The sequence below is a fragment of the Primulina tabacum genome, chromosome 2 (assembly GCF_025594145.1).
Source record: "Primulina tabacum isolate GXHZ01 chromosome 2, ASM2559414v2, whole genome shotgun sequence".
In the NCBI taxonomy this organism is placed as follows: domain Eukaryota; kingdom Viridiplantae; phylum Streptophyta; class Magnoliopsida; order Lamiales; family Gesneriaceae; genus Primulina; species Primulina tabacum.
The window spans coordinates 24,559,823-24,579,221 of NC_134551.1; the positions used below are offsets into that span (position 1 = coordinate 24,559,823).

The following is a 19,399-nucleotide window of genomic DNA, read 5'->3' on the forward strand; positions in this document are numbered from 1 at the left end:
TCTTAATAGCTTCGTCGTGAACAGTCAGGACTGAGTCAATATCAATAGTCATCGTGTTCAACAAGTGTGCGGGAACTTGATTTGCCATTACTGAAGAGTTGATTTTCTAAGAGAAGAAAAGCTTAGAGTATTGATTTGCTCTGGAGAGTTAAATGCGCGTAAAAGAAGAAGAACTAAAATGAAGCGGGGATAAGTATGTTTGTATGTGACTGTTCAAATGTTTGGACATGTGTTAGTCCAAGATAAATTAAATAAAAAAAAATGTGTGTACGTGTGATTAAAGCGTGTTTAAAATATAAGTGGATTACGTGGGGCCACAATTTAAACACTATTCATTGAAAGACGTACATTTAATGCGTAATTATCACACATCACTTATTATGGAATCTTTATCGATTTATCAGTGAACTTATGGGAGAAGATCAGTTAGGTCAGCAACTGAGTGATTAGTTACAGGTTGTATCATTTCAGTTAAAGACCAACTGACTATTGTCTTCTCAGTTAACCGTTTATATTCGATATTCACCCTCAATAAATGCATATAAATAAAAGAAAAGGTAAGAGAAACTTAGTCTGGATCAGTTTAGTCCATTCTGGTAACTGATGTCTCTTCGTCTTCCTCCTGGATCTTTAAGAGCTGTCTATAAATTAAACCATTGTCATTTCATAATAACATTTAAACACCGATGGATAGTTCAGGTAGTTCCAGCGTCCCTCATCCTGTATTGACTCCTCTCCGTTTGGATAAACTAAAGAAAGCTCTTGAAAAGTTCGTCTTTTCTAAGGTGATGTCCACTTGGACAAAGGTACATGAGCTTCAAACGATTCAACGTGATGGATTAGTTGCTACAGCCAAGCAGAGAGAAACTGCAAGAAAGTATAAGAGGTGTACTGAAGTCGGACCATACTTCAGAGATTTTCACTGATGATGTTCTTATTCATCGGATGCTTATGAAGGAGTGGAATGTGCTGGAGACTATTTCTTCTTCAGAAGACTTCGGGAGAATTAACAGTCATGATTTGACTAATTGGTTTTCCCTTTGGAAAGATGCCGCTGAACATGAGATGAATCGTGTAACCTGGTTCAGATTTTATCAATAAACTTATTGTTTCAATTCAATGTTCTTTCCTTATCTGCATATGAACTGATATCAGTTGAAAAATAATTAACTAACTGACACTGATTAACTGAACAATTATTAACTTATATTTGACTAATTGAATAAGAATAAAAACCATCATATCATTATCAAAAATTAAGATAATTCAATTTTGACTTAACTGAACAAGAATTAATAACAGTTGACAATCATCATATAATTAAGTCAGATCAAGAATATTGCGAAAATGAGAAAACTTAGTCTCTAACAATGGTTTGGTGAAAATGTCAGCTGCTTGTTGTTTAGTTGATATATATTCCAGCCTTATTGCTTTCTTCAGAGCATGATCTCTGATGAAGTGATGCCTGACATCAATATGCTTAGTACTGGAGTGAAGAACTGGATTGTATGTGATTGCAATCGTGCTTGTATTATCACAAAATATTGGTGATTCTTGTGCAATGATTCCATAGTCCTTCAGTTGTTGCTGAATCTAGATAAGTTGTGAACAGCAGCAAGATATTCTGCTTCAGTTGTGGAAGTTGCTATGGATGTTTGCTTCTTGCTGAACCATGAGATAATTCTATCTCCTAGAAACTGACATGATCCACTGGTGCTTTTTCGATCTAGCTTATATCCTGAATAATCTGCATCTGAATATCCAACTAAATTGAAAGAAGAATCCTTAGCATACCATAAGCCCACATTTTGTGTGCCTTTAAGATATTTTAAAATACGTTTGGCAGCAGAAAAGTGCGATTGCTTAGGATCCGCCTAAATCTAGCACACATGCAAACATCAAATACAATATCAGGACGACTAACAGTTAGGTACAATAATGAACCTATTAAAAATCTGTAAAGTGTCGTCTCAACTGATATTCCCCCTTGATCATTGTTTAGTTTGATTGATGAGCTCATGGGAGTACTTGCAGCTGAGCATGTCTCCATGACAAATTTCTTAAACAAATCTTTTGTACATTTGGTTTGACAGATAAAAATACCAGTATCCAGTTGCTTCACTTGCAGACCGAGGAAAAATGTCAGTTCACCCATCATACTCATGTCAAATTTTTCCTGCATTAGATTAGAAAATTTCTCACATAATTTGGGGTTAGTTGACCCAAAAATAATATCATCAACATATATTTTCACAAGTAAAAATGATCATTCTTCGAGAATTTGAACAGAGTCCTATCAACTGATCCAAGAGTAAAATCATGATCAGTTAGGAATTTTGAAAGAGTTTCATACCAAGCTCTTGGAGCTTGTTTAAGACCATATAAGGCTTTGTTCAAATGATAAACATGATCAGGAAGAGAGTGATTGACAAAACCTGGTGGTTGTTCAACATATACTTCTTCCTGCAACTGACCATTCAGAAATGCACTCTTCACGTCCATCTGTTAGACTTTAAAGTTCTTGAAAGATGCATAGGCAAGGAACATTCTCATTGCTTCCAGTCTTGCAACTGGTGCATAAGTTTCATTGTAATATATTCCTTATTCTTGCTCATATCCTTGCGCTACAAGTCTCGCTTTGTTGCGTACAACTGAACCATCTTCGTTCAGTTTGTTTCTGTATACCCACTTTGTACCTATAATAGTTTTAGAAACCGATCTTGGAACTAAGTTCCATACATTGTTATGGATAAACTGATTTAGCTCTTCTTGCATTGCATTTATCCAGTTAGGATCAGCAAGAGCTTCATCAGTTTTCTTAGATTCCAGTTGGGAAACGAAAGCAGAATGGACAAATAAATTAAACATTTGATTCTGAGTTCTTATCGGATCAGATGGATTACCTATCACAAATTCTGGTAGATGTGATTTCTTCCATCTGTATTCAGTATTTGTCGCATCCATCTCAGCAACTGCTTCAGTTGGCAACTGAATATTTTCTTCAGTTTCAGTTGATGCTGCATTAGTTTGTAACTGATTGATCCAGCACTTCTGGTTCTGGTGTTTGAATGATATTTCGATTAATATGATTCTCTTCTTCATCATCATCCTCAAAACTGATATCTGTAAATCGATCAACTAGCTCAACCGGATCAGTTGGCTTATCAGTTAGCACAGATTCATCATAAACAACATGAATACATCCGTCTACACTCAAAGTGTTTTTGTTAAAAACTCTGGAAGCTTTACTAACTGAAGAATATCCCAGAATTATTCCCTCTGCATATTTAGCATCAAAAGCTTTTAAAAGATTTTTCTCATTATCAAGAATAAAACATCTGCAGCCGAATATTTTGAAATAAGAAAGCACACTTTTGCATCCATGCCAGATCTCATATGGCGTTTTCACATGATTCTTATTAATCATTTATCTGTTCTGAGTGTAACATGCAGTGTTTACTGCTTCTGCCCAAAACCTTTGAGAAATATCAGAATCAGCAAGCATTGTTCTAGCTGCTTCTTTAAGGGTTCGATTTCTTCTCTCAGCTACACCATTTTGCTGAGGAATCCTTGCTGCTGAGAGCTCATGCTTGATTCCAGTATTTTCTAAAAATTGTGAAAGATTTTTATTGATGAATTCAATCCCTCGATCAGACTTTATTCGATCAATCCCAACTGATTTTTCATTTAATAGTATTTTGAAAAGCATAATAAGTTATGCAACAGTTTGGTCTTTGGATTTGAGAAAAATAACCCAAGTAAATTTTGAAAAGTCATCCACGACTATTAGAGTGTATTTCATTCCCCCTAAGCTGATGACTGATATAGGACCAAAAAGATCCATATGTAGCAGTTTTAAGCATCGGGAAGATGATTTACAACCCTTGTTTTTAAATGAAGATCTTACTTTCTTACCAAACTGACATGCTGAACAAATTTTATTTTTTGAAAAATCTATTTGGGGCAAACCAGTTACAAGATCATGGTTACTCAGATAGGCAATAGATTTAAAGTTTAGATGGTTCAATCTCTTATGCCACAACCAGTTATTAGAAGATTTGGAAGCTTTAAGACAAACGGGTGCATAAGATTATTCAGTCCAACTGACTTTATAAGTATTCCCACAATGATTGCCAGTTAGTATGACCTCATCAGTTGGGTCTCTAACTGAACAAGTGTGTCTGTCAAACTGAACTGAGAATTTGTTGTTGCATAACTGACTGATGCAAATAAAGTTATACTTCAAATTCTCAACTAGTAAGATATCTTTAATAGTAAAGTTACAATGTATAAGCTTATTTTTACCCACAGTTTTACCTTTGGATTTGTCTTCAAAACTGATGTTTGGACCAGTGTATTTGATCAATTGGGATAGCAAACTTACATCCCATGTCATATGAGGCGAGCATCCACTGTCCTGATACCAGGTTGTTTCTTTGTTTGCTCTCGTCACCTGCAATCACACACAATATATAATCTTGGTACCCACAATTATTTGGGTCCTAAACTGATTATTCCTTTAGGAACCCAGACATGGATTAGTCTAACTGACTTTTCAGTTGCTGTATTCCAGATAGTTTTTCTCGACTTGTGTGTGCTTGATGTGTAGTGTGCTGATGAAGTAGTATTATTTTTAGCCTTCTTCAACTGGTTATTCTGCCGATATCTTTTCTGAACTGGCTTGCTGTTATAGTAATTGGAGCAGCCATTTGAATAGTTCAAGTATTTATTTCAGAACCTTTTTTATGACTGACTTTGTGGGTCAGTTGAAATTTTTGGGCTATAACTAATACCATACATTCTGGCCTTGTTCTTATTTTCATTAGGCTGTATAACTGGTTTACTTGGCTCTGCTTGTTTTTGTACATTAACTGATTTTACAAAGTGAATGTATTTTGATCGAGACGATAGGTGCGTGGGTTAAGGTGAGTCCAGAGAGTTCAGTAGGGTCCCTAGGAGGTCTGGTCAGGGGTTGGCTCAAGATGGCTTGGGTGTGGCTTGGGTATGGCTTGAGGTGGCTCAAGGGATACAAGTTAGAGTTCGAATTAGGATAATAATGGCTAAGGAATTCGAACCATGGGCCATGGGGGCTGATTCATGGTTCTTGAGGGAAATTTATGTATAAAAAGTCTGTGTTTAAAATTTGAGATTAAAATATTAAGGTTTGAATTAATCCGGAAATTTAACGCTTTACGACTTATTAAATAGGAAATTAAATTGAAAGCCTCAAATGTAATATATATGAGGAATTTAATTTAAGCTTAAATAATTATTTGGGATGGTTTAGAGTTAACGAAAGTAAGAAAAAGTCAAGGTCGATAAATTCTAAATCTATGGGTAAAACGGTCATTTTACACATAAAAATAGTATACGTCCTGGTACTACCCTGAATGCTGTAAAATATGTTAATTTGCTTATTTTAAATTTATGAAATGATATGATGAACGTTAATGCCAAAAGACATGTTGCATGCTTGGTTTATAAGAAAAATGATTTATATATGCTTAAAGGAGGTAAAGTGATTGTAACTAGTACGATGATTATGATTATATGTAAGGTCAAGGCTCAGTTGACGAGTGAGAGTGTAGCTGATGTCCCCGCCGCCCAGTACTGTGGTTACACGTAGATGGATCCATCGACCTTCAGCTGAAGTGAAAGTCACAATTAACGATCTGAATTCAATAAAAGGAAAAATATATACGTATACGATGAAAGATAAAATGTATATGATGAAAGGAAAAATGTTATATTTATGCATGTTCATGAAAAGTAGATTAAGTAAAAATATTTTCACTGTTGCATGTGATTGTGTATGTATTACTCGTTATCATGGTTAAGGTTTGCTGAGTCAATAGACTTACTAGGTGTGATCGATGTAGGTGAGCATGATATTGATGTTGTTGAGGGACTTGATGGTTGATCTTGCTGAACTGAAGGTACACACAATCCGAAGACCAACGCTAGTTTTTCGCATTTAAATTAAGTTTGTGATTTAAGTTTACATTAAATATTTTGTGACTTTTATGATGCTTTTGAGAGATTTTTGAGAGGATGTTAGAGTTAGTTTATTTTCAAATTTTGCTAAGTTTAGGTTTGGTAAACGATGACGATTTTATGTTTTGAATTATTTTCCTTTAGATTTTCAAATATAGTTGGTGGTTTTATTTTTTAAAATGGTGCAAAGTTAATTTTAAACCACCATTTTAAAATATATATATATATATATATTATATATATATATATTCGGCCGAGGTGTAAAAAAAATTCTAGTAATTTTTAAAAAAAACGAGTAGTGGACGTTTCAGTTGGTATTAAAGCAATGTTCCTGCAAATGGTTGTGCCACCGCAAGTTCCGAAAAGCTCAGTCGTCAAGTCTCAAGTCTGAAAGTTTAATTGCTTAACATGATTTTTATGATGATACTTGCATCTTTACATGGATTATACGATTACGTTACATGTTTAATAGCTCTTTGTGATAAATGTTATATATGCTTAAAGTTGCTCAAAAAAGAGTTAGTATATGATGCATTATTAGAAAACTTAGATTTAAATGCATGTTGGTTACATTTAGAATTTAGAAAATGTAAAGATATAATGCCTTCTAGACGCGCAACTAGTACCAATAGGAAAGCAGTGAATGTTGAGGGTCGTCAAGGGAATGCACCCCCACATCCTAACGGGGATGCTGCTATTCGTGCACTGGAGGGCATGGCACACTTCTTTGAGCAGCAGTTTCAGCAGGCTCTGAGGCCACAACACGACGTTTATGATCAGTTCATGAGGCTAGGTCTAAAGGAATTTTCTGGCACCAATGACCCATTTGCTGCTGAGGGTTGGATTCGATCACTAGAGGTGCACTTTCGATATCTGATTATGGGAGACGCTGTGTAGAACCCGTAAATTGGACTGCGTATAAGCCATGCATAATTCTAGTATTTAAAATTTAAAATGATTTTATTTTATGAGTATTTAAATTCTATTCTTTAAATTTATTTATTTTACGCAGTAGTTTAATTGTTATCTTTTCAGTTAAATAAGTGAGGCCGGACTGGAGATGGAGTATTGAGATAAGTTAATAAAGAGTTATTTAAGAAGTGGTAATTTAGCATGTTAGTAAATATATTTTTTAAAAAAAAAAAATTGGCATGTATGCAAGTTATTAAACTTCTTTGGTATTTTACTTAATTGTTTTTAAAGCATTAAATGCGTGTTTACTTCATTAATTTATGTTTAATTATTTTTATGCATTTTATGCATAATTCATGCATTTTAGAATTTAATTCAGGAAATTTTAAAGGTTCATGCATTAAAGATTTTTAAATTTCATTTCGCGCTCGAACGAGGATCGGAGACCAGAAAATTTTAAGAAAAATTATTTTAATTACATGATTCATTTTTATTAATTAATATAAGATGTTTTAAAGGTAGTATTTTTCTAAGATTGGGATTTATTGGGTATTTTTACCCGCATAATTTTAATTTTTAACGGTACGTAAATTTTATCGAATCGAGGGACTTTTTGAAGGTTCGACTAATATTTTCGAAAACTTTTCAAAACGAAATATTTTTCGGGAGTGTGTTTGGAATTAATGGACCTATTTTTAAGATTATTGGGCTTAAACTCTTTTAATTTAAAATAAAAACTAATTAATCTAATTGTTAATATGCATTAATAATTAAATAACCCTACACCTTTTAATTTACAATTCAACAACCGGCACACTTCCTTTTCAAGCCAACTATCATTGTTTCTTTTTCCCTTCATTAAATAGATATGGGTGTCTCGGTTCTACACTTGTCCTTGCAAAGAAAACTTCATCTTGAATCCTTCACATCGGTTTTGCTCTCCAAACATCTAAGGCACGCACGTACTTTCTTTTTCTCTTCATACACGCTGATAGTATACTGATCTTTATGAAAATGCATGAAAGTTTATAGATCCAGCCTTGTACATGCATGATTTTTCGGTTGCTACTCATAATCTTGCTGATGTGTGGTGCAAGGGGCTGCTGTATAAGGTTGTCAAGGGCCTGTACAGTCCATGGTTGTAGAGGTTTAGGTCCTGGTGTGAGCAGCTTGTTTGGGTTTTGATGATTAAGGGTGAGGGCCGATCGGTTGTGAGGTGTGTGGTTCGATCCAAGCTCCTTTTACACCAGCTGTGCGAGGGCTTGATCCAGCACTGGATCAGACCCTGGGGAGGTCTGAGATGGGGCTGGGATAGCTCGAACTACGCTGGAGTTGCCGGATCGAAAGATCAAGCCATGTTTTGAAAGGTTGACGCGATAGGAACTCCTTGGTGTCTAGCGATCGTTGGTCTTGTGCAGCTTGCATGGAGATAAAGCCGTGTGTCTAGTGTGTCAAGTAGAGTCCCTAGGTGGTCAAGGAGAGGTCGGTTCATGGCTGGTACGTTGGGTGTGGTTAGTGGAGTGAGTTTTAGGGAAGGTATTGCACAACGGAGGGAAATTGGAGAGGCCGAGAGTTATGCTATTTTTTTCTGGAATTTTCAGCCGTGGGTTTAGGGGATTGGTTATATTTTTTTATGAATTTTAAGTGTTTGTAAGATATGGTAAAAAGTTTGGGAAAATTCGATTAAGTTTCGAATCGATTCGGGTTAAAACCGGGACACCGGTACAAGTTTTAAAACAATTCGATTAAGTTATGATATGGGCTCGAGTTTAAATCTAAGAAATACTTTTAAATATGTTTTGGGACATTTTTAGGAGTTTGGTAAGTTTCGGATAAAAATAAGGAGTTTTGAATTTATCCGGGATTTAATCGCCGTACGAAACGTTAATTAAAGGATTAATTGAAACGCCTAGATTTAAGCTTAATAAAATTATGGAAAATTATATTTAAGCTCAAATAATTAATAGAAGTCTAAGTTTTTAAATTGGGAATTTTATGCTAAGGTTTGGTTTAATTCGAGATTAAAACGCATTAATAGGTTATATTTAAAGATTAATTTAAAAGTCATAGATTTAAGCCAAATAAAAATATGGGAAAGTTCTTGTAAGCTTAAATAATTATTTGGGACGTGTTAGAGTCAATAAAATTAAGAAAATGTCAAAGAAGTGAAATTTTACTTCTAGGGGCAAAATGGTAATTTTTGGGTTTCCAGAGGCAAAATGGTCGTTTTGCACCCGGGGTGAGATTTTGGTCAAGGCAGCGCCCTGAGCACATTTTATCATATTTTAAAAGTTCATGCATCACGTTTACGATTTTTACGCTATTATAATAATTATGGTGCATGCCTGGTTTAAAGGAATTAAGAGAGAAAAAGTAATAAAGTGAAGAGCACTCCGTCTCCGCCACGTCGCGTCGTCGTTTTGTTTGTTTTCTTTCAAAACAAACCAAGGCATGTTTATATCTTCTTTCACTCTTCAATCAAGCCATATAGGTATTTTTAAATATCGCAAGTACATGATTTTAATGCAAGAAGATCGAAATTGTTCATATTTAATTATGTTGGTTAATTATATTACGTGCATAGAAAATATTCATTTTGAGATTTATGCGATATTGCTTGTGGCCACTTTACTATCATAGGATTATTACTTCACCCGCTCGCCAGTTACCGGTCATGGGAGCATTACTAAATCCGGTCGCCAGTTACCGGTCAGTTCAGTTTCACCCAGTATACGGTGGTATTAGTCTGATCAAACAAAAAAATTACTAAACCCGATCGCCAGTTACCGGTCCGGTCGCTAGTTACCGGTCAGTTCAGTTCAGTTCAGGGGCCACTTGCGTAGACCATAATCTCACCAGAAAATTATTACATGCTATTTCATTACAGGGCTCCAAGGAGTAAACATTTTCACTTATGATTTTCAGTTCAGTTATGCACGTATTATAATTACTCATGATCAATTATTTTCACTTGATGCCTCATGACATGATATTTCCACTTCGCATTAGATTTTATTATTATTACTTGTTATCTACGATATATGCATGCTGAGTCTTTAGACTCACTAGACTTGATTGTTGTAGGTGCTGATGATGTCGGGATCGAGGGCGGGGACTCGTGAGCCACCTCGAGTCGGCAGTAGTAGGACCCGAGGACCTCAGTGCAGCATTTATTATTATTCGATTGCGCAAACATTTTTATTATTGTTGGAAAAACTTTTTACTGTCATTTCGAAAATGTTAATTTCTTCCGCTGCCACTTTGAACATCAAACTTTATTTATCAGTTCATTTATGAATGAGGCAATTTTAATTATTTAAAAAGAAAAATTTTAAAATTTCCGCAAATTTCCAAGTAAGGATTTTTAGGTCTTTACACGCTGACCGTGTTAGGTATGCTACGTATATGCTTAGAGATCATACTTCACTTTGGTGGGAAGGGGCGGAACATGGAATTGATTTGGCTACACTTACCTGGGCACGATTCAAAGAAATATTCTATGAGAAGTACTTTACTGCCGATGTACGAGGACGCCTAAAGAGGGAGTTCATGAGTCTCCAGCAGGGGAACACGAATGTGGCTGAATTTGTGAGAAATTCGACAGGGGTTGTCAATTGTGCCCCTCATTGCTAGAGATGTTGCGGAAAAATTAAGGCACTTCATGGATGGCCTTCGACCTACCATACGCCGTGATGTGATGATGATGCGACTGGCGGACTATGCAGCTGCCACTGCCTATGCATTCCAAGCTGAGCAAGCCCTGAAATATATTGATTATGAGATGCAGCGTAAGAGACAGCAGCACCAAGAGAACTCCCGATCAAATAAGAAGCCATTTACAGGACCTCCTAGGGCTCATAGGCAGCAAAAGCCCCAAGGGCAAGTGAAAAAGCCATGACCACCAAAACCACAACAGCCTAGAGCACCAAAACCTGTTGAAAGGCCACTGTGCAAAGAATGCAATCGCTCACATTTTGGCAAGTGCATGTGGGGGACGTACAAATGATTCATATGCAAAGAGGAGGGACATAAAGCTGTTGATTTTCCAAAGAGAAAAGCATCAACGATGGGTAGAGCTTATGTTATGCATGCTGAGGATGCTGAGGAGGAGCCAGACACGATCTTAATCACCGGTAACCCAGTTATTTAATGTTTTTTATTGCAAAAATTGTTAAATTGGTTATGAAAATTGATTTGGGATCAAGAAGAACCTATTGGAAAATAGGTTGCATGCTCTACTATAAATGTATTTAAGGGATGACATTAGAAATTATGGAAATTGAGCATGAATTATGAACCTTAATTATGTGAAGGAGATGATTAAATCCAAATAAGAATTTAAGGCTTAAAATTGAGAAATAATCAAGGATAAGGTATACTTGAGATTTTCGAGATTTATGGGGACCAAAATGCAAATTCCAAAAACTTAAGGGACTTAATTGCATATAACAAAAACTCAAGGACTAAGCGTAATTTTCGAAACTTTTGCAATATAATGCAAATTTTCGAAAATATAGGGATCAAATCGCAATTTTCGAAAATCTTGGGTCTAAAATGAAAATTTCGAAAAAATTAAAGTGTTAAAATGTAATTTTCAAGAAATATTATTGTCCAAGGGAGTAATTTTTGAAAATATGGGAAAGATAATGATAGAAATTCTTTAAGCTTCAACATGAATAGATTTAAAGGCATTTTCGCCGCAGGAAGATATTCATTCTAGGCATAACTACCTATACATTGCTGGATTCGGGAGTTACACACTCATTCATATCCGAGACATTTGTCATGTGACTAAATATTATACCCGAAGATATGAGATTGGGCTTCAAATTTTCTATTCCTTGCAGTGATCAAATGATCACTTCGAGCATTATGAAGAATATGGAGCTTCGATTGCAAAAAGATGTTGTTCGGGTAGATCTTATCATACTCCCAATGCATGAATTTGACATTATACTTGGCATGGATTGGCTGTCATTGAATGGAGTTTCAATAGATTCTTGAAAGAGGTTAGTGTCTATTCGACCACCTAGTGGGAAGTCTTTTATTTTTGAGGCAGCGAGGAACAAGCAAATGCCGCACATTATCTCTTGCATGTGTGCAAGGAAACTTATCAAGAGGGGATGCCAAGATTTTCTAGCATGTGTTACTTCAGCACATGTTCCCGACAGCCAGAAGCTAGAGGATGTTGAGATCTTCAGAGACTTTACTAGCGTCTTTCCTGAGGACGTTTCTGTCATTCCACCAGACCGTGAGGTAGAATTTTCTATTGAGTTGATGTCGAGCACTATACCAATTTCTAAAGCGTCCTATCGTCTAGCACCTGCCGAAATGAAAGAGCTAAAATATCAAATTCAAGAGTTGCTGGACAAGGGTTTTATTTCCCATAGTTGTTCTCTGTGGGGCACACCGGTATTGTTTGTGAAGAAGAAGGATAGTAGTATGAGACTTTGCATTGATTATCGAGAGCTAAATAGAGTCACCATCAACAATAAATATCCCTTACCGAGAATTGAAGACTTATTTGATCAATTGCAAGAAGCATCGATATTCTCAAAAATAGATCTTCGTTCTGGATTTCATCAATTAAAGGTTAAGGAGTTGGATGTTCATAAGACAACGTATAGGAGTCGATATGGGCATTTTCGAGTTTATGGTCATGCCATTTGGGTTGACCAATATGCCAGCGATCTTCATGGATCTCATGAATCGCGTATTTTAGTCATATCTTGATCAATTTGTTATAGTTTTCATCGATGATATTTTGATCTATTCAAAGGGTAAGGAGGAGCATAGTCGGAATTTTAGAACACCACTGCAAATACTGCAAGATAGGAAATTATATGCAAAGTTTAGTAAGTGCGAGTTTTGGCTTGAGAAAGTGGTGTTCTGAAGCCATGTCATTTCTAGAGATGGAGTTGAGGTTGATCCGAGTAAAGTCGAGGCAGTGAAAGAATGGCCTATACCTAAGCGCGTAACCGAGATCCATAGTTTCTTGGGATTAGCTGGCTATTACCGAAAGTTCATACAATGATTCTCTTCTATTGTGTACCCTTGACTGCCTTGGCAAAAAAGAATGAAAAGTTTATATGGGGATCCGAGTGCCAAGAAAGTTTTGACAAGTTGAAGCAAGCTTTGATTTCAGCGTCAGTGTTATCGATGCCATCGGAGCAAGGAGAGTATGTTTTTTTTACAGACGCTTCGAAACTTGGTTTGGGTGCAGTTCTAATGCAAGATGACCGAGTTATAGCCTATGCGTCGAGACATGTGAAGGTTCATGAGAAAAATTACCCAACACATGATCTTGAGATCGCCGCAGTGGTATTTGCACTGAAAATTTGGAGACAATATTTGTATGGGAAGAAATGCAAGATTTTCACCGACAGTAAAATCTAGAAATACTTCTTCACATAAAAAGAGTTGAATATGAGGAAACGAAGATGAATAGAGTTGGTAAAAGACTACGGCTGTGACATTAGCTACCATCCGAGAAAAGCTAATGTAGTAGCGGACGCATTGAATAGGAAGACATCAATTATTACCCAATTATCACTTCAGAGATCTCTGCAGTCCGATATACAACAATTTGATCTTACAGTATATGCTAGGGGTGAGGCCCAAAATCTTGCCACCATGACAGTACAGTTGACTTTGAGAGATAGAATCTTGAGGGACGGTCTTCTGACGAGCATTTGCAAAAGTGGAGGTCAAGAGATGAATCTAAGGGCCGGAAGCTGTAATCTTAGGTGGATGGTATTGTTCGATATTGAGACCGACTTTGGGTTTCTAGTGGCGATTCTTTGAGAAAATTATTCTGAAGGATGCTCATGATACTCCGTATTCCTCCATCCATCCTGGAAGTACGAAGATGTATAAGGATCTTCAATCATTGTATTGGTGGCCGGGCATGAAGTGAGATATCCTGCGATCTGTATCTAAATGTTTGACATGTCAACAAGTTAAAACAGAGCATCAGATGCTAGTAGGAAAACTTAGCCACTTCCTATTCACGAATGGAAATGGTAAAATATCACCATGGATCGACTGCATGGGATTCCACTATCTATCATTTCTGACAGAGATCTGAAATTCACATCGTTCTTTTGGAAGAGTCTGCATGTAGCGATGGGGACTAAATTGTTATTCTCAGCATTCCATCCTCAAACCGATGGTCAGTCTGAAAGAGTGATTCAAATTTTAGAGGACCTACTTCGAGCTTGTGTGATTGATTTTCAAGGAAGTTTGGAACTGAAGTTGCCTCTAGTGGAGTTTACTTATAATAATAGCTATCAATAATCAATAAGAATGGCTCCTTACGAGGCACTATATGGGAGGAAGTGTAGATCACCCATATATTGGGACGAGATCGGTGAAAGAGGAGAATTTGGTTCGAACTTGATCAAGCTAACAAAGAAGTTAGTAGTCAAAATTCGAGATAGGATGAAGACTGCACAAAGCCGATAGAAAAGCTATGCCAGCAAGCGACGAAGAGAGCTAGAGTTTGCAGTAAGTGACCAAGTATTAGTGAAAGTAGCACCCCTAAAGGGTGTTACGCGATTTGGTAAGAAAGAAAAACTTAGTCCAAGATTTATAGAGCCGTTTGAGATTTTAGAGAGGATTGGAACACTAGCCTATAGAGTGGCTTTGCCACCGATGCTATCTGGAGTACATAATGTGTTCCACATCTCGTTGTTGCGAAAGTACATGTCGAACCCTTCACATGTACTAAATTATGAGCCTCTACAGTTGACTCCCAATATGTCATACGAGGAAAGACCTATACAAATCCTAGGAAGACGAGAAAGAAGACTACGAAACAAGGTTATACCAATTGTCAAAGTCAAGTGTCTAAATCACTCGGATGAAGAAACTACTTGGGAAACTAAGAGAGACATGAAGAGTCGCTACCCGGAATTATTCGGTAAGTATAAATTTCGACCGTTGCAAAAAATTAAATCAGACAATATTGGCTGCCGAGGGAAGAAATCAAATTCGCAATTGGAACAAGAGTTCAAATGTACTCTTGAAGAGTGGATAAAGTAATATAAATATATAATACTAAATTCAAATATTCATTTCCAAAAGATTTTTGAGATTAGCCACACAAAATATGTTCAATATAGGAATAGGGGATTAAAAAGGGGATCACTGTGTGTTGTGTTCTTGTCTGCGTCCAAATGCTATAATCCTAAGATTTTGTATTTTTAAACACAATTTCTAAATATTTGACTCAATAGTTATTTTTAGTAACCGTCCTAATAATTATTCTAAATTATGTGGGTAACTAATTTCAGACTTGCAGGCTTTGTCTAGAGAGAAGACTGCAAACTATCTGATGGCAAGGACCTTAGCGGATATAAAATCAATATAATTTTAACCGTTGGTTGATCGGGTACACGTGAGGCCAATGCATCTAAAATTTGCTCGCCTCCAAATGAGAATCAAAACCCTCACAAAATAATCAACCGTAGACCGATTTTAAAATTTTGGGTCCCAAAATATTTACTTAAATTGAAATTCATAAGATAAGCAGGAGCTTTTTTCATAAACGATAAACTTCATGTCCTTGAAAAGATTGTCACTCAAGGCAGATGATTGCAATCAAATAATTCATGGACATGACCAACATAGCACGAGAATATAGTTATTCCGTTCTCCAATGAAACCAAGATTAAGAGGAGGTTAGTCCATAGTAGCATCAGAGTTCATTTCCATATGCATATCAGGATAACCTATGCATTGCTGAGCAGAGGAAGACAGACTCGTTAGCTCTGCATGAGATGCGCTTGCACCATTCTGATCAGTTCCACAACCCCATTGTTCTGTATGCCCCATGGTTGGTACATTCATCTTATCCTGTCAATTTAGTCGGTATCGACATTTAAAATCAAACACCTAATAATATATAAAGAAACAAAAAATTTGTGGAATATACCTTACATAGCCAAACAACTATGAACTGAATTACCAAAATTCACGAGTAGCAAACTTTCACAAAAACACCAACTTTAAGACAATTAGATGGGATTAAAAAGAATGCTACCTCCACGAAGTGTTTTAATTACCAGAGTATAGATGTTTATTCATGCTCAAATATCATCTTAAATGCGTATTTAGATTTTCTTTTTATTTTGAAAAAATTCAAATAGTGGTAAAAGGGAATGTATCACCATAGAAATATTCTTGCAGTCCAATTTAAAAAACCAATTAGAAGTCATTTAAGTTCAAGTTATTAATCAATTGAAATTGGGTGTAAAAGGACTTCTAAAGTAATGAAATGAATGTTTAACCCAAAAAGAATCATTATATTGATGTTTCATGAGGTAAATAATCACTCCTTAGCCAAATTAATTGTCAAGAAATGATTTGAATGCACCAACTGTTAAAACCAACATGCCATGTATCAGCACAATCGGTTGTGGATCAGAATAATCTTTCAAAATGGCCAAGTTTCACTTCTTCCACAAAGTTAGAGTAAACCTTATTTTCATGAAGCTGTATGAATTACAAAAAGAACTCGGCTACATTTTGTACTATCTCACAAAGAGCTGAATGTACTTTGGGATTATACCTACTTGCAAATCACTATCCATTTATCATAAGTTAGAGAAAAAGGAGCTATTTCACAGATAATATGTCATTATTAAATAATGATTCATACCTATGAATATATAATTATGTATCCAAAAAAATAGAATAATAAGTGTATTTTGATGAAGTTGGTATGGTTAACAGAAACGAAGTTAGAACCACCTAATGCTCTTTAGGTTCAAATTGCATGTTATAATTTAACTTCACTGATGTCTAAATGAGTTATTCAAATCAAACATAGAAACTGGTAAACAGGAGATCGGACAAAATACAAGTAAACAAAGATCTTGGAAGAACCTGCAAGTAGCCAAGAATATCAGGCACGGTTAAAAGTTTCCCTTCTTGCAGCTTTGCTGCAATCCATTCATGCATTTTCACCTTAGAAATGATAAGAAGATGTTATTCGGCAACCATTTAATGTATTTTCCTAAACATTCACATAAACATGGCCAAGGGATATGATATCACGCCAACCCCCAGTTTATTAAGAAATTTTCCGATTAAGAAGAGTGAAATATAAACAAGTCAATGTACTAGGCCTGATGCAAAGGCTTGTACTCAGTGATTGGTAATCGCTACAAAAAAATTTCATCCATTTATAGAAATCTCTGTGTTTCACACTTATGCCCCAGTATTCCCAAGCTCAAGAATATAGGAATCTTAATAATCAATGATCCTGACTGTAAGATCTTCACCGGTACAATATCTATGTTACATTTTTCTTCAATGGCAAAAACGGACTTTAGATCATAGATAGACTGATAGAGGATACCTTCAAAATCATTTAATCTCAGTAGAATTATGCAAGTGCATAAGACAAACAGTCTTAAGACGGTTGAAAGACAATGACCTCTGGAATTGTTAAATCTTGTCAGAAATGGTACCAGAGAGTAGACAGAAATCTCTGGTCACAACCTCCAACAGAAAATTTTAACTTTTCGGGATCTGTGTAAAGCTACAGCATTCATATTTAGTATCACTTTCTTCGAGCCGCATATTAACTTATTGGAAAAGGCAGTAGCTTGTCGTGTTCAGAAAAGATACACTTGTAATTTGTCATCTTCGTAAAATATTCACTTTAGCTTATGGACAAGTGTTGTTATCTTGATTGTTTTTTTTTTAAATGTTAAAGTAAATGCAAATCATTTAAAATCCATTATTGATAAATGCGAAAACATAAAAGCCGCCAAAAACAGAGATTTCGTAACCTTTATTGAGCCCTTAAGGTAAGTAGGATTAAGAAATAACAATTTAGCAACTTGATTATCGTGCCTTTTCCAGTTTATCCGGATCACAGGGATTTAACAACATGAACTTCTTAGCTAAAACAAGATACCGGTATAAACGCGACGTGATTGTCTAAAAACAGACTCTGATAAAATAATATCTACACATAAATGCAATGACAGCTTAAATCAATCGCTGAAACAGGACTAAAACATCCTTAACCAATTAAATTTCCCATCAAACATCATATGATCACTCACTAATTCACATACTTAAAAAAAAGGGTCTTAAATTGGTTGTGTAGCATGCTAATGCAGAAAATGAAGCCTAACAGAAAACCCTTGAAAGCAACTTCAGAATTTTCAAAGAAAGTGGCATGTGTGAATCCATTTGCTCAATCCAACGATCAACAAAAGAAAAACTGAGAAAAGCAAGAACGAGTCTAAATATCATAAACCTTCAAGAATCTCAGACCACAATAAAAATCAATCAAACAGAACTGAATCAAATAAATCAATTCAAGATCAGAAAAAAATCAAGAAAACTGAGTGGGAAAAGCAAAATCTTATGCCACATCAAAACAATCAGCAAAACTAGTTGATCTGTTGACATAGAAACCAAAACTGAAATTCTTAAAAAATCAATCAGAAAATTAACAAAGACAAATTCCATAAAAAAGGTCAAGCTCTTACATAGGAGTAGCGGTGGCCAGCCTCAAAAGCCTGCTTTTGGTTAGCAGAAGCCTGAGAAAAAAATTGACAAAGATTGTTAGCTACATTCTGGAAAGTGGAGAACAAAACCCTTTCGTTCTCATCAACAACAGCGATTTCCATCTTTCTCTTGGGTGCCATGAAGAAATTCTTGTTCTCTCTCGATTTCCCAATATATCTTTGCTGAAATTGCTTCTCCTTCTCCCACCCACGGGGTTTGCTTTTAAACTTGGAATGCATGGAAAAAGAGAGAGTAAAGAAAACCAACCTGGTATCTTATCACACATGTAATCCAATGCAGATTAAAGGGCATCCGCTGCTTTAATTACAGCACGGCCAAGTGAGAAAACAAACACACACACACTATAACGGTCTGCGCTCAAAGTTTTGGTAAACCAATCTCCCTCGTCTCACTCTCTCTTTCTCTCTCTCCAAGTATAAAATATATGTGTGTATATACAATTCTACATGTTATTCACTTCGGTACTAATTTGAAATGGATTCTCTACACTCTACTGAATTAGAAACGAAAATCGATGAGGCAGCGTAGTTCTCTGTTCCACTCTTTGTAAATTAGCAAATCAGTACAATCGCTGGATGCAGACGCAAAATCACAAACAAAAATTGATTTTCCTTTCGGTGCTTGTTTGACTGTTATTTTGCAAAACAAATATAAAAGGAAAGATTAATTTAAAAAAAAAAAAGGTAAAATGTATATATTTGACTGTAGTTATAACATATATAACGGAGTAAAAAATAATTTCGTAGATAAACTATATATAAATAGAGTAAAAAAAAAATTTAATATAAGAACTATTGATAAATAGAAAAATTGATATATAAATTATTATAAATAACTAAATTGATACTAAATCCATAAAAAAAGACAAATTTTCCATTAAACTAAAGTATTTTAAGTCCAAACACTCTTAATGAATTCAATTACGTGCATATGTTTATTTTAA

General features: G+C 35.5%; 1 protein-coding gene across 2 annotated transcripts; it reads right to left on the reverse strand.

The window, feature by feature from the left end:
• Window positions 1-15,427: 15,427 nt before the first annotated feature.
• Window positions 15,428-19,062, reverse strand: LOC142537522 (uncharacterized). Of its 2 annotated transcripts, XM_075643034.1 has the most exons (4): window positions 18,703-19,062; window positions 18,417-18,467; window positions 16,795-16,875; window positions 15,428-15,762 (listed from the first exon to the last, which is right to left on the reverse strand). In XM_075643034.1, exons 1-4 carry the CDS (start codon window positions 18,745-18,747, stop codon window positions 15,589-15,591), a joined length of 351 nt encoding a protein of 116 aa, XP_075499149.1. In that variant the 5' UTR covers window positions 18,748-19,062; the 3' UTR covers window positions 15,428-15,588. The 2 variants fall into 2 exon arrangements, with proteins under 2 accessions (XP_075499149.1, XP_075499148.1); XM_075643033.1 differs by having other exon boundaries at window positions 18,417-19,062.
• Window positions 19,063-19,399: the final 337 nt, after the last annotated feature.